This window comes from Salvelinus namaycush, chromosome 7, assembly GCF_016432855.1.
Source record: "Salvelinus namaycush isolate Seneca chromosome 7, SaNama_1.0, whole genome shotgun sequence".
In the NCBI taxonomy this organism is placed as follows: domain Eukaryota; kingdom Metazoa; phylum Chordata; class Actinopteri; order Salmoniformes; family Salmonidae; genus Salvelinus; species Salvelinus namaycush.
Genome location: NC_052313.1, coordinates 39,232,983 through 39,255,704, shown reverse-complemented (window position 1 = coordinate 39,255,704; position 22,722 = coordinate 39,232,983). Strand labels below are relative to the sequence as shown.

Here is a 22,722-nt window from a genome sequence, read left to right as displayed (position 1 = left end):
AGTTCAATTGAACCAATCACACACACAAGAAACGGTCAAAGTGGTCCAGTCCACATGCAGTCATTTTAAGTGATCCAGATGTTCTAAACGCAATGCCTATAGTCTCATCTTTCTCTGCTAGAACACTGCATAAACTTAATCCAAGATGTGCTCCTTCAGAAGGGCAAGTAGCCTGGTCAGGATTCTCCATTTTGTCTTCAAGTCATTTGCGGTTACAGCCCGGATACGGAGGGGGAGGTGAGTAGCTGTCTATCCTGGGTGGGGTGGGGGTGTAGGGAGGGGGGCGCATGGCCGAAGGGTACATCTCATAGGTGTAGGGAGGTGGGGGTCCTGGAGAAAGAGAGAGAGAGGCAGACAGACACAGAGAAAAGTGTATGTTTATCATCAGTAGTTGCTGGATAAATAAAGATTATGCCAATACACACATACTGCACACATACAACATACAAGTACAACATACCCTGCCATGTCATTGTATCTGTTTTGATGGGCTTTAGAAACCAGTGGAGACTGCTGAGGAGAGGATGGCTCATAGTAAAGACTGGAATGGAGTCAGGAGGCTGGTGGGAGGAGCTATAGGAGTTCAGGCTGGAATGGAGTTTTTGGAACAGTATCAAACACATAAAGAAAACACCAGACTCCACTGGAGTCAATGGAATGGTATCGAAACGCCGTTTCCATTGGTTGATACCATTCCATTGACTCCAGTGGAGTCTGGTGTTTTCTTTATGTGTTTGATACTGTTCCAAAAACTCCATTCCAGCCTGTACTCCTATAGCTCCTCCCACCAGCCTCCTCTGATTGACTCCATTCCAGTCTTTACTATGAGCCATCCTCTCCTCAGCAGTCTCCATTCCAGCCATTATTATGAGCCGTTCTCCCCTCAGCAGCCTGCACTGGTAGAAACATTCTAGACTTCAGTATGTGTTGGTCATTGGTGGAGGAGCAATGTCCTCTAGTGATGGAATCATTGCACTGTAGGGAAATAGGTAAATTGGTTTTCGGTTCAGCCGGTTAGTGGAGGCGCAGTGGTTAAGGCATGTATTCATAAAGAGTCTCATAGTAGGAGTGCTGAGCTAGGATCAGTTTGCCCTTTTAGACAATAATGAATAAGATTAGGACATACACACCAAGCAGTGTCTGAGGAATGCCTGAAAAATTACCAAAGACTCCAGCCACCCGTTCCCTCTTCTTCCGTCCGGCAGGCGGTACCAGAGTATCAGGTCTCGTACCAACAGGCTCCGAGACAGCTTATACCACCAAGTAATGAGACTTATACACAGATAGACAATAGCTGCCAACCCCCACCAAGGACTATATGCGCTGAATGTAGAGTACCAGTCAAAAGTTTGGACACACCTACTCATTCAAGGGTTTTTCTTTATTTTTACATTGTAGAATAATCATGTAGTAACCAAAAAAGTGTTAAACAAATCAAAATATATTTTTGATTTTAGATTCTTAAAAGTAGCCACCCTTTGCCTTGATGACAGCTTTGCACACTCTTGGCATTCTCTCAACAAGCCTTACCTGGAATGCTTTTCCAACAGTCTTGAAGGAGTTCCCACATATTCTGAGCACTTGTTGGCTGCTTTTCATTCACTCTGCGGTCCAACTCATCCCAAACCATCTCAATTGGGTTGAGGTCGGGTGATTGTGGAGGCCAGGTCATCTGATGCAGCACTCCATCACTCTCCTTCTTGGTAAAATAGCCCTTACACAGCCTGGAGGTGTGTTGGGTCATTGTCCTGTTGAAAAACATATGATAGTCCCACTAAGCCCAAACCAGGTGGGATGGCGTATCGCTGCAGAAAACTGTGGTATCCATGCTGGTTAACTGTGCCTTGAATTCTAAATAAATCACAGACAGTGTCACCAGCAAAGCACCCCCACACCATCACACCTCTTCCTCCATGCTTCACATTGGGGAACCACACATAAGGAAATCATCCGTTCACTTACTCTGCGTTCCACAAAGACATGGTGGTTGGAACCAAAAATCTCAAATTTGGACTCATCAGACCAAAGAATAGATTTCTGCCGGTCTAATGTCCATTGCTCATGTTTCTTGGCCCAAGCAAGTCTCTTCTTATTGGTATCCTTTAGTAGTGGTTTCTTTGCAGCAATTCGACCATGAAGGCCTGATTCACGCAGTCTCCTCTGAACAGTTGATGTTGAGATGTGTCTGTTACTTGAACTCTGTGAAGCATTTATTTGGGCTGCAATTTCTCAAGCTGGTAACTCTAATGAACTTATCCTCTGCAGCAGAGTTAACTCTGGATCTTCCTTTCCTGTGGCGGGCATAATGAGAGCCAGTTTCATCAGAGCACTTGATGGTTTTTGCGACTAAAATAAACTTTTAAAGTTCTTGAAATGTTCCTATTTGACTGACCTTCATGTCTTAAAATAGTGATGGACTGTCGTTTCTCTTTGCTTATTTGAGTTGTTCTTGCCATAATATGGACTTGGTATTTTGCCAAATAGGGCTATCTTCTGTATACCAACCCTACCTTGTCCCAACACAACTGATTGGCTCAAACGCATTAAGAAGGAAATAAATTACACAAATTAACTTTTAAGAAGGCACACCTGTTAATTGAAATGCATTCCAGGCGACTACCACATAAAGCTGAGAATGCCAAGAGTGTGCAAAGCTTTCATCAAGGCAAAGGGTGGCTACTTTGAAGAATCTCAAATATAAAATATATTTTGATTTGTTTAACACTTTTTTGGTTACTACATGATTCCATATGTGTTATTTCATAGTTTTGATGTCTTCCCTATTATTCTACAATGTAGAAAATAGTGAAAATAAAGAAAAACCCTTGAATGAGTAGGTGTGTCCAAACTTTTGACTGGTACTGTATGCACACTCACAGGTCTCTACCCACATGCACGCCTGCACTGACACTCTTGCACACACACTAACAACCACATACACGCACACACCCACCCACCCACCACTTATGCTGTTGCTATATTGGTTACTATTATTATTATTTATCCTGCTACCAGTCAGTTTCTCGTAATCCCTGCCTACATGTACATATCTACCTCAACTACTCCATTATCCCTGCACATTCTACATTTGGTACTGGCACTGACCCTGTATATAGCTTACAGTCGTATGTTTTTTTTATTCCTTTCTTATTTCTCAGTTTTTTTTGTTATAGTATTTTGATACTGAATACTGCACTGGGCTTGCAAGGTAGTAACCCTTTCCACTCACAGCCCCTGTCATCCTGTATACGGATTGAAAATGGCATTGATAAGTGCCTACATTGGAACGCAGTGGCTGTACAGTAACGTGCTATAGATGACGTCAGAGCTCAGGTTCTCCGCTTCACAGCGCTGTATGGGTTTAGACTGACAGCAGTTATAAACTTGAGCACTGCGCGTGACAAGAAGATCCTCCCATTTCTCCCTCTAATTGTGCTACTTTTGCACGTTAGTTGTTGTCTGTGTGAGGGAAACGCTGTAAATAGAGAGGAGTGGATGTGTTCTGAAAGATGAGACATTGAGGATTATAATAAATACAGCTTTGATGTCATACAAGCAAACCACACACCCGTGAGTCCAAAAATGCACTTCATTTTTCCATATTTGGAAACTCATGTAATTTTCAGCATCAACGTTTGTGATCACTATGTTTGATCCACAGTTACAAGGATGACATGCATTATACCCTGGGTTGTCCTGAACAGATTGAGCCTATGTTTGTCATATTATATAAAAAATTAAAAAATATCCACGGAACATGCACCTTTTTTAACATACCTGCAGTGAAGCTGCTCAACATTTACATTACTTTCAGTCATCTAGCAGACATTCCCACCCAGAGCGACCCACAAGAGCAACCAGGGTCAAGCGCCCCGCCCAATAGCACAAGAATAGATCCCTACCCAGTCAAATCGGGGACCCGAACCAGCAACCTCTCGGCCACCGGCCCAAGCTCTCAAATGCCAGGCCTCCAACCATCCAAGATCCACCCACAGATCCCCTCGAGAGCTTCCCCTCAACCATCCAAGAACCCCCCCATAAGTCCCCCTCAAAAAACCTCCCCCCACCCCCCATCTCTATCCCCCCTAAGCCACCATCCCCCTCCAACCCAACCAAAACCACCACCGACCCAATGCGCCAACAGCCAACAAAAAGAACAAAAGAGAGAGAAAAACAAAGGAAAACAACAAAAATCATGACAGCAAGGCCAACTGTATGCGTCTGTGTGCATGTGTGGCACAATTTACATTTGTGTATGTGTGTCCGTGTCTGTGCACGTGTGTTCGTTTGAATGCAAGTGTGTGTATGCATGAGTAAGTGCATACAAGCGCTTGCATGGCATCAGTCTTAGGCAAACAGGCATTTGATGTAACAATGTTCCTTTTCAGTTCCAGTTAAACATGCACTTGAATGTGCTAATGACTCCATTCTATGTGCATCAAAATTACAATCTGTTTGTCTGAAGTGCCTTTTGAAAGCCTGACACCGTAAGATCGTATTTTATAACTTAGCTAACGATGGGGCACACACTGGTTGAATCAATGTTGTTTCCACGCCATTTCAATGAAAGTAAAGTAAATGTGAGTTGCACATAAAATCAACATCGACTCAATGGGTTTTGTCCAACATGTCTCCGGACCTACTCACTGCCACAGTCATACTCTGGACCTAGTTTTGTCCCGTGGAATAAATGCTGTGGATCTTAATGTTTTTCCTCATAATCCTGGACTATCGGACCAACATTTTATTATGTTTGCAATCGCAACAAATAATCAAATCAAATGTATTTATACAGCCCTTCTTACATCAGCTGATATATCAAAGTGCTGTACAGAAACCCAGCCTAAAACCCCAAACAGCAGGCAATGCAGGTGTAGAAGCACGGTGGCTAGGAAAAACTCCTTAGAAAGGAGTTCTGCTCAGACCCCAACCAAGGATCATCAAAAGCCGTGCTATAAATTCTCGGACAACCCAAAGATTCCTAGATGCCCTTCCAGACACCCTCCACCTACCCAAGGACGTCAGAGTACAAAAGTCAGTTAACCACCTAACTGAGGAACTCAATTTAACCTTGCGTAATACCCTAGATGCAGTCCCACCCCTAAAAACAAAAAACATTTGTCATAAGAAACATCTCCCTGGTATACAGAAAATACCCGAGCTCTGAAGCAAACTTCCAGAAAACTGGTACGGAAATGGAGCTACACCAAACTGTAAGTCTTCCGACTAGCTTGGAAAGACACTACCGTGCAGTATCGAAGGGCCCTCACTGCTGCTCAATCATCTTATTTTTCAAACTTAATTGAAGAAAATAAGAACAATCCAAAATGTATTTTTGATACTGTCGCAAAGCGAACTAAAAAGCAGCATTCCCCAAGAGAGGATGGCTTTCACTTCAGCAGTGATAAATTCATGAATTTCTTTGACAAAAAGATCATGATCATTAGAAAGCAAATTACGGACTCCTCTTTAAATCTGCGTATTCCTCCAAAGCTCAGTTTCCTAAGTCTGCACAGCACTGCCAGGACCTAGGATCAAGGGAGACACTCAAGTTTTTTAATACTATATCTCTTGACACATTGATGAAAATAATCACGGCCTCTCAACCTTCAAGCTGCATACTGGACCCTATTCCAACTAAACTACTGAAAGAGCTGCTTCCTGTGCTTCGCCCTCCTATGTTGAACATAATAAACAGCTCTCTATCCACCGGATGCGTACCAAACTCACTAAAAGTGGCAGTAATAAAGCCTCTCTTGAAAAAGCCAAACCTTGACCCAGAAAATATAAAAAACCATCGGCCTATATCGAATTACATTTACATTTACATTTTAAGTCATTTAGCAGACGCTCTTATCCAGAGCGACTTACAAGTACATACATTCATACTTCATACGAATCTCCCATTTCTCTCAAACATTTTAGAAAAAGCTGTTGCGCAGCAACTCACTGCCTTCCTGAAGACAAACAATGTATACGAAACGCTTCAGTCTGGTTTTAGACCCCATCATAGCACTGAGACTGCACGTGTGAAGGTGGTAAATTACCTTTTAATGCCGTCAGACTGAGGCTCTGCATCTGTCCTCATGCTCCTAGACCATAGTGCTGCTTTTGATACCATCGATCACCACATTCTTTTGGAAAGATTGGAAACCCAAATTGGTCTACACGGACAAGTTCTGGCCTGATTTACATCTTATCTGTTGGAAAGATATCAGTTTGTCTCTGTAGATGGTTTATCCTCTGACAAATCAACTGTAAATTCTGGTGTTCCTCAAGGCTCCGTTTTAGGACCACTATTGTTTTTTTGTTTTTTGAAAACTCTGTTTATTAAGTTTTACACACACACAGACAAGACAAAGCAATATAAATAATATACTCAACTAGAAAAAATACAAATAATACATAAAAAAAATAGCTTTAAAGATACCATACTTTAGACAAGTTAAACACACCAGGCAGAAGGCTACAAAGGTTAAAGGGCAATCTATAGTACAGGGACAGAGCAAACACCTCACCATTGTTCCTGTAAACAGTCAAGGGATGGGGTGGAGAAATGCAACCACTCACAGACAGTCAAGGCCACAGACCGACCATCCACTGGACCAAAAATAAAAAAGTTTACAATGCTTTAAAATAAAAAATGAATAATAATAATTTTATGTAGGCGTGAACAAAATTTAACTGGGAAAAACAAGCTCACACCTTAGTCTCTGCCCGGGCAAGATGAACAAGGCATCCGCAGGTCACAATCAATAAGCACATCAACCTTAATGCCCCCCCCCCCCCCCCCCAGAAAAAACACAGAGAAATGCTCATCCAACCCCTAAGTCACAGGGTGGTCAAATACAGACTTATTTTGGTTTTAATAGGAATGCCATCAGAGGATGGACTGTTTAAAGTAAGACCGGAATGGAGCCCAAGCCTCATTAAACAGTTTGGGGTTCCCACGTGAATTTTATTTAATTTTTTCTAGTTTCAGAGAGCACAACACATCTCTCACCCAATATTTATAAGATGGGGGAGCTGCCATCTTCCAGTTCTGTAGTATTAGCCGTCTAGCTAAAAGAGTTGTATAAGCAACAGTGTCCGACTGGATTCTTGACAGGGGGGTACCTATGGGCAGTACTCCAAAAAGGGCTGTAAGGGGAGAGGGATCTATAACAGTGTCATATATATCAGAGAAACATTTAAATATTAATTCCCAGAAACCTGACAGTTTATGACAGCCCCAGAACATATGCAACAGTGTGGCTGGTTCAATTTTACATCTGACACAGGTAGGATCAAAATCAGAGAATATTCTTCCAAGTCTGGCCCCAGACCAGTGGATACGGTGAACCACCTTGAATTGAATGAGGCTGTGTCTAGTGCTAAAAGAGGACAAATGCACCCAGCGCAGCACAGATTTCCAGGTGTCTTCCCCAAGTTCCTCCCCCAAATCCTTTTCCCATCGAGTCTTTAAAGGCACCAAAGAAGGGTTCTGTAAGTCATGAATGATTGCATATACATCTGAAATTGCGCCCCTAGGAAGCTTGTTCAGCTCCAAGATGCTCTCTATAGCTGTATTCGCAGGCCTATGGGGAAATTCAGGTGTGTTAGCTCTGACAAAGTTCCTAGTCTGGAGATAGCGGAAAAAGTGGGATTGGGGGAGGTTGAACTTTTCCTGTAGCTGAGCAAAAGAGGCAAATGTATCATCAAAGAATAATTGGGCTAGTGAGGAGAGGCCTAGTGAGTGCCAGATGCCAAAAGCCCCATCATTCAAAGATGGAGGAAATAAAATGTTCTGATTGATTGGGCCTGATAGAGAAAAGCCTCGGAGGCCAAAGGCTAAACGGAACTGATTCCAAATTTTAAGAGACTGCTTTACAATTGGGTTGACACACCTTTTGCCTAGGGACACTGGGAGAGACGAGCACAACACAGAAGAAAGTGCAGCAGGTTTACACGATTCAGACTCCATCTGGACCCAGAGTGGTCTAGGGCCAGTAGGATCAGTCTGCAGCCAGTACAGAAGGGCTCTGAAATTTGCAGCCCAATAGTATGTCTGAAAATTTGGTAGAGCTAAACCCCCCAATGACTTAGGCTTCTGTAAATGTTTTCTACCAATCCGTGGTACCTTGCCATCCCAAATAAAATGCATGAATGTTTGATCCAGTGAAATAAAAAAAGATTTTGGAATAAAAATGGGTAAACATTGAAATAAATATAGAAATTTGGGCAACACACTAATTTTAATGACATTAATCCTTCCGATAAGAGAAAGAGGTAGCGAATTCCAAAAAGTAAAAGATTGTTTCAAACTGTCTGCTAGAGCAACCAAGTGTTCCTGAAACAAATTTGAATATTTCCTTGTCACTTTAACTCCCAAGTAGGTGAATTGATCCCGGACAATCCTAAACTGAGAACTTGTAAAAGAGCACTTTAAAGCAGCCTTGTTTACAGGAAAAAGCTCACTCTTGCCTAGATTCAGCTTGTACCCTGAGATTGATCAAAACCTTTTAAGAATAGATAAGGTGCGTGGCAATGAGGCATCAGGGTTAGAGATAAACAAAAGGAGGTAATCCGCATATAGCGAGACTTTCTGCTCTAAGCCCGTCCTGATTATTCCTTGAATGGCATCATTAGAGCGTAGTGCAATGGCGAGAAGTTCGATTGCCAAAGCAAACAACAAGGGGGAGAGTGGACAACCCTGTCTGGATCCGCGGTGCAAGGGAAAATAGTCAGAGGACAAGTTGTTAGTCCGTACCGAAGCCATGGGGGAAAAATAAAGAATCTTTATCCACGCAATGAATTTGGGGCCAAAGCCAAATCTATAAAGGGTAGCTGTTAGGTAATCCCACTCAACGCGGTCACACGCTTTTTCTGCATCAAGTGAGACCACCACCTCTGGGTCCTCCGACGCTGGGGAGTACAGTATATTCATAAGGCGCCTAATATTGAAAAACAAATGCCTATTTCTCACAAAGCCAGTCTGGTCAGAGTGTATTACTTGGTGCAGCGAGCCTTCCATACGGATGGCTAAAAGCTTGGCTAGGATTTTGTAATCACAGTTTAAAAGCGAGATTGGGCGATAGGATCCACATTCCAGGGGGTCTTTGTTTTTCTTTAATAGTAATGAAATTGAAGCCTGATAAAGACTAGGCGGTAGCTTTGAGGTATTAAGGCACTCTGCAAATAGTCGAGACAAGAATGGGCAAAGCAGACCAGAAAACGTCCTGTAAAATTCGGTTGGAAAACCATCTGGACCCGGTGATTTACCACTTTTCATTGCGGACACTGCTGTTGCAATCTCCTCAGGTGTAAATTCTTCTTCTAGACAGTCATGGGTGTCTGTATCAATTGAAGGCATATTCAGGCCATTAAAGAAGGAATCAATCAGCAAAGGGTCTTGAGGGGATTCAGAGGTGTATAGCGCAGAGTAAAATTGTTTGAATTGATCATTGATCTCTTTATGTATAACTGTGGTGGCACCAGACGGGGTCCTTATTTGTGGGATTAAACGTGAGGCCTCAGATTTACGGATCTGATGTGCAAGGAGTTTACTGGCCTTGTCGCCTTGTTCATAGACTCTGTACCGAGCTCGCAAGAGTAACTGTTCAGCTTGCCTGGTAGAAAGCTCATCAAATTCAGATTGGAGTAGTTGGCGCTCTTTATGCAGATCAGAGGAAGGAACCGTAGCATACTTCTCATCCAATGTGGCTATGGATTCGCTCAGGTCCCGAAGTCGCTGAGAGCGAACTCTGTTTTGGTTGGCTGTATAAGAAATAATTTGGCCACGTAGGTATGCTTTGAGAGACTCCCATATGGTAGAGCAGGACATACCTGGTGTTGAATTAGTTTCTAGGAATAAGGTGATTTCAGAAGAAATGAAATTGACAAACTCCTTATCTGAGAGTAAAATGGGGTTAAGACGCCATTGATAACACATAGGAGGTCGCTGGGGAAACTCTAGTTCAAGCACTAATGGTGAATGGTCAGAAATAACAATACTCTTGTAAGTACACTGCCGAAGGTTAGGCAGAAGTTTTTTGTCCAAAAAGAAGTAATCAATCCGGGAGTATGTTTGATGAACATGAGAATAAAAGGAATACTGTCTATCTGTAGGATGTAGGAAACGCCAGGCCTCAAACATGGCATATTTCTGAAGAGAGGCTTGAATAAGAAGGGCACATTTAGATGGGCCTGTAGTTGTTCGTGAGGACTTGTCAAGAACTGGGGACATTTTACAGTTGAAATCCCCCCCTAAAATAAACAAATGAGAATCTAAATTGGGTATAGCAGACAAAAAGGAAGAAATGAAACTTGTGTCATCCCAATTGGGAGCATAAACACTAGCCAAAACAAGAGGGGTAGAAAACAGTTTACCGGTTATTATGACGTATCGTCCCTTAGGATCAGCAATAACCTCAGAAGCTACAAAGGGAGTAGCTTTATCAACCAAAATGGCAGCCCCTCTTGATTTACTATGAAAGTTAGAGTGGAACACTTGACCAACCCAGTCCCTACGCATCCTAAAATGCTCACCAGTCCTCAAGTGAGTCTCTTGTAGAAATGCAACATTTGCATTCAAACCCTTTAAGTGTGTCAACACCCTCTTACGCTTCACTGGGTTATTAACCCCTTTGATGTTCCACGAAATGTACTTGATTGCATTGTTTCGGCCCCTCTGGGCATTCCCGTTATACAACCCTGTCATTAGAGCATAGAATGGAAAAGCAATGAGCGCCCAAAAACCCCAGAATAACTTGTCTCAGAGTAATAATGTACGGTGGTAGATGTTTGGAAAAAGTACAAAAACCCCCCCGAAAAAGACAGAATGACAACATTAGAACTGAACAATTCAACCCCCCCCCCCCCACCCCCTCCCCCCATCCCAGACAATACCTCCCCAAACGAGGTACAAGCCTAAATAGAACATGTTCTCTTCGCACAGTATGTCTGTGAGAGTGCGGTCTTAAACCTAAACCCACAGTCCCGCTCTTTAAAGTCGCGTTTTGTTAGTGGATCAAACAGCAAAAAGAGATAATCATTTTTTAAATAAAAAAAATAAAAGTGAATCCCTTGTGCAAACGAAATTACAAAAGCACCACTTGTAGATGTATATAATTATATTCCCAGTCTTATAACAGGCATTGAGAGAGAAAATAAATAAAATGTATAAAGGCTCTCAGCCGAAAACCTAATTTGAAGTAAGGAAATTGTAGTAAGACAATCAAAAATAATAATAATAATAATTATTATAATAGTTGTCTAGTTGAATGCTGAGACAGCTTACAACCAAGACCAAAAAACTACGTGTGCGCAACGTTGACCGCTTGCTGGGCATAAATGACGCTCAGAACTTTTAAAATTTAAGTGAAGACCCCAAAAAACGTGTCGCCTCGGGAAACATTTACTGTTTACTGGGTCAATGCAAACGGATGCAGTAAACAAATAACCAAGAATATTTTGAGTCACTGAGACACTATGTAAACAAACTGAATAGGTGAGCAAGACAGCCTAGAAACACAGGAGTAAAGTAAAACCTCAATACAATGAAATTAAAATGACTGAATGCTTGTAAGGCAAGCACACTAGATGATCAAAACATTAGATCACATCAAATAAGCCTGAATGGGTTCGCCAACTCCCCAACTATACAAAATTAGCATGTTATAGCTAAACATAATTGTACCACAGGTGGGTTACTTACTATCCACAGTTCGCAAGCAACAGTTGCTGAACTGTGAGCAAGTTCAAGACTTCTTGATGTGACGTGGAATGTGAGAGAGAGCCTCATCCGGAGATTCAAATGTGTAGTCTTTACCATCATGAGATAGCCATAAACGGGCCGGGAATCGCAGTCCATACTTCACACCTGGATGGTCCCGAAGTAGTCGTTTGGCCTGTCCGAAAGCTGCGCGCTGCCTGGAAACAGTGGGGGAGTAGTCCTGGTAGATGGAGAAGCTCTATCCTTGAAAGCTCAGAGTGGTATTGCGGGCTCGTCGGAGAATCTCCATCTTCTCATGGAAAAAGTGCACTCGAAGAATTATGTCACGGGGCCTCTCCCCATCCCGGGGCTTTGGGCGCAGCGACCGATACAAGTCTCAGGTTGTTGCGGCGAGAGAATCCCTCTAAACTTACACAGCTCTCCTTCACCTTTTTCAAATCCGCAGCTAGGCGTTTCACGTCAGCCTCCAGGGATGTAGTTAAGTCGGAGACATTTGTAGCGGAGGTCTCCAGTGCTGCAATCGTTGTAGTGTGCGACGCCATTGTTGTTTTGAGTGATGTGATTGCTGGCACCGTCTCGTTCCGCAGGATGGTTAGATCTGCTTTTAAAGTATCAGAAACCTCCTTTATTTCGGGCCTCAATCGTAGCAACCACCTCCGTTTTCATTTCAACTATCCCAGAGCGTAGTAGTTTGATGGCCTCGAGAATGTTAATTTCAGCGCCGCCAGGCCAAGCCACCCCCCCGGGTAAAGTGTCAGTCCCCGGGCCGTCAGGCTCAGGAGAGGGCGGTGATGAGAGTGTGTCTTGTAGGCCGGGTTTTCTCAAAGTCATGCTTTTGGCCTTATGTTTCGTCGACATGCTGACATTTGGAAGTAAAGTAGTCTTGGTTTTTACGGGAAGGGATCACCAAAATAATATATGAAAATAAATACGGTTCTGCTGCAAAATTCACATAAACTTTAAAAATACCACGGGAGCAAACGGAAAACACGTCAGTCGCACATGGCGTCCCTCCAATCCCCCCGGACCACTATTGTTTTTACTATATATTATGCAAATGGTCTGCCTATCCATGTGAGAGAAGCAAAATCGGTCTCGACCTTTAAGTCTTTATTTTAGACTCATCTCTTCAGTAGGTCCTATGATTGAGTGTAGTCTGGCCCAGGAGTGTGAAGGTGAACGGAAAGGCACTGGAGCAACGAACTGCCCTTGCTGTCTCTGCCTGGCCGGTTCCCCTCTCTCCACTGGGATTCTCTGCCTCAAACCCTATTACAGGGGATGAGTCACTGGCTTACTGGTGCTCTTCCTTGCCGTCCCTAGGAGGGGTGCGTCACTTGAGTGGGTTGAGTCACTGATGTGATCTTCCTGTCCGGTTTGGCACCCCCCCTTGGGTTCGTGCCATGGGGGAGATCTTCGTGGGCTATACTCGGCCTTGTCTCAGGATAGTAAGTTGGTGGTTGAAGTTATCCCTCTAGTGGTGTGGGCTGTGCTTTGGCAAAGTGGGTGGGGTTATATCCTGCCTGTTTGGCCCTGTCCGGGGGTATCGTCGGACAGGGCCATAGTGTCACCCGACCCCTCCTGTCTCAGCCTCCAGTATTTATGCCGCAATAGTTTGTGTCGGGGGGCTAGAGACAGTCTGTTATATCTGGAGTATTTCTCCTGTCTTATCCGGTGTCCTGTGTGAATTTAACTTCTTGACGCACGGATCCCGTTACCGGGATCATTTATCAACAACAACCACTAAACTGCAGAGCGCCAAAAAATAAATAAATATACACATATATATATATATATATACACATATATATATATATATAATCATGAAATCACAAGTGAAATATACCAAAACACAGCTTAGCTTGTTGTTAATCCACCTATCGTGCCAGATTTTGAAAATATGCTTTACAGCGAAAGCAATCCAAGCGTTTGTGAGTTTATCAATCACTAGACAAAACAGTAAGAACAGCTAGCCGCAAATTAGCTTAGTCACGAAAGTCAGAAAAGCAATAAAATGAATTGCTTACCTTTGATAATCTTTGGATGTTTGTACTCACGAGACTCCCAGTTACACAATAAATGTTATTTTTGTTCGATAAAGATTAGTTTTATAACCAAAAACCGCTATTTGGTTTGCGCGTTATGTTCAGAAAACCACAGGCTCGTTTCGGTCCTGAAGGGCAGACGAAAATTCCAAAAAGTATCCGTAATGTTCGTAGAAACATGTCAAACGTTTTTTATAATCAATCCTCAGGTTGTTTTTAACATACATAATTGATAATATTTCAAACGGACGGTAAACTATTCAATACTACAGAGAAATAAAATGTCGAGCTACATCTCTCCCGCGCATGAACTAATCAAAGGACACCTGACTCGTTTTGATAAATCTCGCTCATTTTTCAAAATAAAAGCCTGAAACTATGTCTAAAGCCTGGTCACAGCCTGAGGAAGCCATTAGAAAAGGAATCTGGTTGATACCCCTTTAAATGGAGGAGGGGCAGGCAATGAAACAGGGATTTTTCCAAATAAAAGGCACTTCCGGGTTGGATTTCCTCAGGTTTTCGCCTGCAAAATCAGTTCTGTTATACTCACAGACAATATTTTGACAGTTTTGGAAACTTGAGTGTTTTCTATCCTAATCTGTATATTATATGCATATTCTACGATCTGGGCCTGAGAAATAGTCCGTTTACCTTGGGAACGTTATTTTTCCAAACATAAAAATTCTGCCCCCTAGCTGAAAGAAGTTAAGTAAGCTCTCTCTAATTCTCTCTCTCTTTCATTCTTTCGTTCTCTCTGAGGACCTGAGCCCTTGGACCATGCCTCAGGACTACCTGGCCTGATGACTCCTTGCTGTCCCCAGTCCACCTGGTCATGCTGCTGCTCCAGTTTCAACTGTTCTGCCTGCGGATATGGAACCCTGACCTGATCACCGGACGTGCTACCTTGTCCCAGACCTGCTGTTTTCAACTCTCTAGAGACAGCAAGAGCGGTAGAGATACTCTGAATGATCAGTTATGAAAAGCCAACTGACATTTACTCCTGTGGTGCTGACCTGTTGCACCCTCTACAACCACTGTGATTATTATTATTTGACCCTGCTGGTCATCTATGAACATTTTAACATTTTGGCCATGTTCTGTTATAATCTCCTCCCGGCACAGTCCTGGTTCCTCTCTAGGTTTTTTTCTAGGTTCCGGCCTTTCTAGGGAGTTTTTCCTATCCACCGTGCTTCTACACCTGCATTGCTTGCTGTTTGGGGTTTTAGGCTGGGTTTCTGTACAGCACTTTGTGACATCAGCTGGTGTAAGAAGGGCTCTATAAATACATTTGATTGATTGATTGAACAGTGTAATGTTTGGAATCAGTCTCGTGTAAGGTGAACTGTTTTGACCTCACCTTTGGTCTGATAATTTCACCATAATCTCCAAAGTGTTCTCTTTCAATTGCTACCATGCTAAAGCATATGCTTTTTATAGTTATTCTTAAATATATAAATATATGTATATATATTTGGCCCTATCCATATTGGCCAATTTACACAAGTATAAGGGGTTATTAAAGGACCAGTGCAGTCAAAAATGAGATTTTCTTGTGTTTTATATATATTTCCACACTATGAGGTTGGAATAATACTGTGAAATTGTGAAAATGATGATAATGCCCTTTTAGAGTGACATTTCTGGGATCTTTTATTTCAGCTTAAGAAACATGGGACCAACACTTTACATGTTGTGTTTATATTTTTGTTCAGTGTAGTTAATAGACCAATAAGAAAGAGAGTTCCAAACCTCTCTGACAATAACAGATCGTTTTCAATTTTCCCCTCCCCACTCAGACCACTCCCAGACAGTCGTAGCAAAATTCTTGCTTGAGAAATTGCTCTTTGCTAAGAAGCTAATTTTGTTTATTTTTTTGACATTTGAATGGAAAAACAATCACAGTAGGGTACTTAATTGTTACCTGGAAATTATTTGATATTGAGATAAAAATGGCTGCATTGGACCTTTAAGCATTTCACTGTACTTGTGCATGTGACTAATAAAACTTGAAACTATATGGACTCTGAGAGCTGGCCTAGGATCAGTTTAGCCTTTTCGATCATAATGAATAAGATTATATGGACAGGTAGATCACTCTTACCTGGGTAGCCCTGGGACACAGTGTTGATGTAGGAGGTGTTGAACACGTCCACCCGGGCCCCGCGCCCATTCTTCACACACATGCACACACACAGGAAGAAGGCCGCCAGCGCTCCCATCAGAAACACCACACCAAACACGATGCCCGAGATCGCCGTGCCCCTAGAAAACGCACACACAAACACACGTTTGTCACTTTGACTGAATACCCCTTTTAATTCTAGTTTGTGGCTGCTGGTATGTCATCTCATCCAATTAGTCTTCTCACAAATCAATTTAGCATGGAATTTCAATTCACCTCTTTAAATAGTATCTTAAATAAATCCCACGGCCACCCCTCCCCCCAAAAAGGCTATTTTGTTGAAAACGACTTTGAGGGAAACGTACTTGCTAAGATTGTGATATGTTGTTGTCTCACCTCACTATCTTAATATGAATGCATTAATTTAAGTCGCTCTGGATAAGAGTGTCTTCTAAATTACTCAAATGTAAATGTATGATGTGACTTAATTGAAAAGTGAATTGACCCCAAGTTTGGGTCATATTCACTAGACACCAAATTAAAAAAAAACAGACTGAAACAGGGACACGTGCAATATGAAACATTTCAGTTTTTGTTGCTAAATGTTTTGCTACAGTGTGCTCCAATGAATACAACCCTGCTCTATAGAGAAGCAGTGCATTTTGGGATAGGGCCATCTAGGGCTGAGAAAAAAGGCTGGGAGCAGCTGCCTATAACGTACACCGGACCAAACATGTCTGTGGGCAACCATGGAGATCTGCTCAAACATCTGATTATATGACTCAGACCTGTGTGTATGTGTGTGTGTTAGCGTGTGTGTGTGTACATATACGTGTGCTTTTGTGTATGTATGTGGTCAAACTCCATTTAAAAGGCTGTGGAGAAGCTGTAGAATGAGATGAGATATCTCTCCTGAAACAAGGAACCATTATTCCTCCCCGTTACCTTATGACAACCATGGCCTTGAAAGAGCTACATTATATGGATAGATAAAACGAGTCCACATTCAATGGGCCTATTCAATAGCACTTTTTTTGTGAAACCCCCACTTATTTAGCATCGACTTTATGAATCTAAAACTGTGAATTTGGGAATTTTAACTGTGACATGAATTAATGTTGAATGCATATACACAACACTTTAATATCATTATTATCTTCATTGGTGGACTGAAGCAGGAAGCATGTGTTATACTCTGGCGAGAAAGAGGACAGAGAAAGTGAGAGGCCAGCCGTCTTGAGCCAAATGACGAAGGTCAAAACTCTCAGAGGGGTCATACGCTGCATGTGGAAAGGGCAGGTGGTGAAGTGGTAGAGAAGTGATTTTGTGTGTGTGTAGTTGGGGTGTGTGTGTTTATAGATTCAGGGTGACTGAGTGTAACGGATGTGAAATGGCTAGCTAGTTAGCGGGTACGCGCTAATAGCGTTTCAATCGGTTACGTCACTTGCTCTGAGACTTGAAGTAGGGTTTCCCCTTGCTCTGCAAGGGCCGTGGCTTTTGTGGAGCGATGGGTAACGACGCTTCGTGGGTGACTGTTGTTGATGTGTGCAGAGGGTCCCTGGTTCGCGCCCGTGTCGGGGCGAGGGGACGGTCTAAAGTTATACTGTTACATGAGCATGTGTGTATGTATAGAAGGTGACATTGTGTGTGTGTGTGTGTACTTACGAGAGGACATCTCCCATATAGGCGTAGTAGGAGCAGCAGAAAGGGGGAGAGCCTTCACAGCAGTATTCCACACAGCCATCACACTGGGCCTCACTGTGACCTGCAGGAGTGATGCAATACATTATATGGAGACGCATACACACACACACCTACCTCTACTACGGACACATGCACACACTCACACACACACTCTCTGCATCTAACATGCTGAGAGAAAGGTAGAGTGTGCTCTTTGTAATCAAGATTTCCAAAACCTTTTAAAAGGACAAAATCACAATGCTATGTTCATATTACAAAAGGTTAAAAACATAATGGAGAGCAGCTACGGCAGATACACTTAAAACTTTGTCTTTCGCTTAATTGAACCTTTTCTAAATATGGAAATGTCACTAAAATCAAGCCTTTTTAAGGAGTAATTAAGAGTTTTCGCTAGAGCAAAACAACCATATTGCACTTAAACTTACAAAACAAGAATTTGACTTTAACTTCCTGACTGATGTCTTGAGATGTTGCTTCAATATATCCACATTATTTTTCTACCTCATGATGCCATCTATTTTGTGAAGTGCACCAGTCCCTCCTACAGCAAAGCACCCCCACAACATGGTGCTGCCACCCCCGTGCTTCACGGTTGGAATGGTGTTCTTCGGCTTGCAAGCCTCCACCTTTTTCCTCCAAACATAATGATGGTCATTATGGCCAAACAGTTATATTTTTGTTTCATCAGACCAGAGGACATTTCTCCAAAAAGTACGATCTATGTCCCCATGTGCAGTTGCAAACCATAGTCTGGCTTTTTTATGGCGGTTTTGGAGCAGTGGCTTCTTCCTTGCTGAGCAGTCTTTCAGGTTATGTCTATATAGGAGTCGTTTTACTGTGGATATAGATACTTTTGTACCGGTTTCCTCCAGCATCTTCACAAGGTCCTTTCCTTTTGTTCTGGGATTGATTTGCACTTTTCGCAGAAAAGTACGTTCATCTCTAGGAGACTGAACCGCGTCTCCTTCCTGAGTGGTATGACGGCTGCGTGGTCCCATGGTGTTTATACTTGCATACTATTGTTTGTACAGATGAATGTGGTACCTTCAGGCATTTGGAAATTGCTCCCAAGGATGAACCAGACTTGTGGAGGTCTACAATTGTTTTGCTGAGGCCTTGGCTGATTTCTTTTGATTTTCCCATGAAGTCAAGCAAAGAGGCACTGAGTTTGAAGGTAGGCCTTGAAATACATCCACAGTTACACCTCAAATTGACTCAAATTATGTCAATTAGCCTATCAGAAGCTTCTAAAGCCATGACATAATTTTCTGGAATTTTCCAAGCTGTTTAAAGGCACAGTCAACTTAGTGTATGTAAACTTCTGACCCACTGGAAATGTGATACAGTGAATTATAAGTGAAATAATCTGTCTGTAAACAATTGTTGGAAAAATTACTTGTGTCATGCACAAAGTAGATGTCCTAACCGATTTGCCAAAACTATAGTTTGTTAACAAGAAATTTGTGGAGTGGTTGAAAAACGAGTTTTAATGACTCCAACCTAAGTGTTTGTAAACTTCCGACTTCAACTGTAAGTGGAAATATATAGTCCTTATAGAGGGTTTATGAAGGCTTCATTAAGCCTTAAAGGGCATTCATCCTGTGGAGTGGGACCTAACCCTAAACCGATAAGCACACAACACGACACATCAAAAATGGCTATAACAATAAGATGAGTTGTGTGACAACAGGGCTATGTGAATGGAGATCATTCAAGAAATTTCAGAAAATATTTTCTTTGTATGAAAGCGTATACTTTGTCAACTACACTATTCACTAACTTCACCTCTGTGTTCTTTCTCTCTGCACTAGTCTAAACCTGCAGATACCTCTCTCTCACCAAAGCTTTTCCCTTTGTATACACTGGTTTTCAGTGGTTTAGTTAGCCGTGGTTGGGTGGAGAGTGTGTGTGTGTGTGTGTAAATCTTCTCTGTGTGTGTGTGTATATATATATGTATATGTGTGTGTGTGTGTAAAAAAAAAGAGGCACTTCTCTTTTCTCACTGGAACTGACTTTGCTGAGGGAAACTACCTGATACGATTGTGATGTGTTGTCTCTCCTAGCTACAGTATCTTAAGGTGAATGCACTCACTGTAAATTGCTCTGGATAAGAGAATCTGCTAAATTACTCAAATGTAATCTAAAAATGTGTAAACCTGTGTGTACACCTTCTGTGTATGTGAGCACGACAACGATGAAGCACACGGATATGTGACAACTTGAAATGAATGGGGATGGCTCAGGGAGAGGGGTCTCAAAATGAGAAAGCACTTTAAATAAAGGACATTTGGAAACACCACTTGTGGTTTTGTATTTGATTATTTTTTATAGAGTATTTGAACACACACGGTCTGTCTAAAGGCTGTGTGTCCTATATCTCAGTGTTTGCCCTCCTCAACAACCACATAATTTAACCCAGACACAGCCCTGCTTTTTCTCAACCTTCAAGCATACTCCCACAAATTACTGGTGTGTGTGTGTGTGTGTGTGTGTGTGTGTGTGTGTGTGTGTGTGTGTGTGTGTGTGTGTGTGTGTGTGTTCAATGATTTTCATCTTCATTCCAGCTTTATTCTCACTTTGTTCAAAAGCTGGTGTATTTTTAACAGATCCCTCACAAACGGATGGCATATTTTGTTTTCCAACCCCGAAAAGGCGTGTGTGGGCCTATAATAGTAATCTTGAAACAGAGTAAACGTAATTTGGGTACATCCCTCTTCCCTATATACAGTAGTGCACTACTTTTGACCACAACCATTTGAGCTGCAAACATATTTATCCCTGTGAAGTGTGGAGTGTAACCACTTTGATGTGCATGTCATCCAACGATGGGAGTCTATATGGGTGGTCCCTTGAGGTCTAGCTCCTTACCCCCGGGTCCTGTCGCTTTTTACGCTGGGGACAATGGCAGTATAGTTCTGCGACTAGTGCTGAGCAGGGCTTGTACACCCCCCCCGTCCCCCACACACACTTTATCTTCTTCTATGTAGATCGCTTCAGAGTTTTGATGTAAGGTTTTATGCCTATTGTTGGGTTACATTTATGAGATTAAAACTCAATTGAGCCTTTTTATAATGTAGAGGTGGCGATACATACGGTAAGCTACGGTACTTTTATGTATCGAGGGACTCTTTTACCATTGAGTAAATGAACGGTAGTATGTCTAAGTTAATGATCGGCTACATTAAAGCACTGTTTTATTTAGATATAGCTACCGTTCGTTTACGTTGTGAAACCGTCCATGCATTGGGTTGATGAGTTCACATTCACAATTAGCCTGATAAAAAAGTAAACCATTGTTAAAGGAACACTTCTGCTGATAATAAAACATTTGCGCACGTTGAAAACGATAAAGCACCCTAGAGAACCAGGGACAAATGAACGAACTCTTACCGGCAAAAACACAAAGTAGGAGAGAGTCCCGTAGGAATTTCCACCCCGCTGCCTCCGTTCTGTCCATATTGACTGATAACATAGGCCTACTTGTTCTAAATGTTGCGCACAGTTATTCCCAAACGATAACGTCCGTGTTTTTCATTAATATGCGCCCACGAAGAAGACTATGGGATATAGTCGCTCGCCGAAACATCGCTGATATGCGCAATCAATTGAGTTCTCTAAAAAGTTCCATCGAAGAGAGCCATGAACGCAAATTAATGGATCTTTGCTCCAGTCATAAAAATGCTTAAATCAGAATGAAAAGTCTCATTCGTTTCTTCTTTCATGTGTTCGTATCTCTAAAAGTGTTTCCTTCAGTCTTTCCTCGTTGTTTTCTTCTGTTCCCTTTTCCCCCGGAGTGGGTCCTAGCGCTTCCCCTCCCCCGCAGCAGCTATTTTCTCAAATTACTCTGTTGACTGGGTGGGAAAAGGGATGGAAGTACCTCGATAACATTTGCATCTCTCCGACATAAAGGACGCCGCCGCCCCCACTATCACGACCACTTTGAAAATGAAAAAAATATATATTGGTCTATGTCGTGTACACACACACCTCACGATCATTTTGAGAGGACATTTTCTTTTTTTAAACTCTGTTTACCAACGTCCCTAGTCATAAACCAAACCATATCCACCCGCACCCTCTCAATGTCCTACAAAACATCAATGAACCTCTATTTTAAATGTTCAAGGAGCACGAAGTTTGTTTGATATAACTTAGAACTAAACTATTTCATCTTGTAAAATGTAGGCTAAATGGGTTGCTCAAGCTTGTAGGATGAATGACCCCCCTCTCAAACACCATCTTTAATCAACATAGGCCAATTTACCTTGTGTGACAGTCAAACATGGTTATGCCTTAATATAGGGCCACTCATTCTGCATAAAATACTAATTGTTTTAGGTGAGAACAGTCCAGTATCTCTTTATTACGAATATATATCCTTATTCTAATAAAGTCAGAATAAGCTTGAATCGCGGTTTTGGCTTTGCCATGATGCATGAAAGGAGAGCTTGGATACATAGATAGATTCATTCTAAAATGTAATGCATTCGTTATAGTTAAAGTTTCCTCTAGGTGCAGATCTAGGATCAGCTTCCCCACCCCCAATCATAAGCTTAACCGTTAGTGGGGGAAATGCAAAACTGACCCACGACCATAGTCTAGGGGTAACTTCACCCTACACCTCAGAGTGGCATCTTGTCATTCTTAACTTTATAGGGAACCGTGACCTTTTACAGAAATGCCACCCATTCATAATTGCTCACAGATGTCAGGGGTTTTAGGCAGTTAATTAATTAAGTGTGGGTTGGTGGGAGTTTTTGGTTTTGTCTTGCACCGGCAGGCAGAGATGGGAAAACTAAACAGAAGTACAACAATAGTGTAATTGTATTCTATAAAGAAAGTCCCAGTTACCAAGGAAAGAAGCATTTTCCATTGGCAACAACAGCAACACAACTGTGGTAGGCCAACTCGGTGGCAACTCCACAGTGCTTATGGGAAGAGCACAGCATTTAATATATCTAGTCCTATACAGACTCTGTTGTAGTATATTTGAAATGCTCTTTAAATAAATTGTAAGTCAGTCTTTTCAGTGGTTGAAACGGTATATCACTGAAATGTGGACAAGTTAGCATTGAGCTTGAGCGGTTTGGGCTTCTCTTTTCATTTCCCTTCTTTGGCTCTTTTTTTCTTATAGTCAGCTT

At 42.2% G+C, this 22,722-nt stretch overlaps 1 protein-coding gene across 1 annotated transcript; it reads right to left on the bottom strand.

Moving 5' to 3' along the window:
- On the bottom strand, positions 1–21,367 carry LOC120050443 (cysteine and tyrosine-rich protein 1-like). Its single transcript, XM_038997030.1, has 4 exons — positions 20,972–21,367; positions 17,543–17,642; positions 15,857–16,017; positions 1–330 (listed from the first exon to the last, which is right to left on the bottom strand). Exons 1-4 carry the CDS (start codon positions 21,051–21,053, stop codon positions 203–205), a joined length of 471 nt encoding a protein of 156 aa, XP_038852958.1. The 5' UTR covers positions 21,054–21,367; the 3' UTR covers positions 1–202.
- Between the last annotated feature and the right edge of the window lie 1,355 nt (positions 21,368–22,722).

Bases quoted from the DNA above. Each gene is read 5' to 3' on its own strand.
- LOC120050443 (XM_038997030.1), bottom strand. From the start codon at position 21,053: ATGTTATCAGTCAATATGGACAGAACGGAGGCAGCGGGGTGGAAATTC. The intron at 17,643-20,971 runs GTAAGAGTTCGT...TCACTCCTGCAG, and splicing joins CCTACTTTGTGTTTTTGCCG to GTCACAGTGAGGCCCAGTGT. The intron at 16,018-17,542 runs GTAAGTACACAC...TGCGTTTTCTAG, and splicing joins TATATGGGAGATGTCCTCTC to GGGCACGGCGATCTCGGGCA.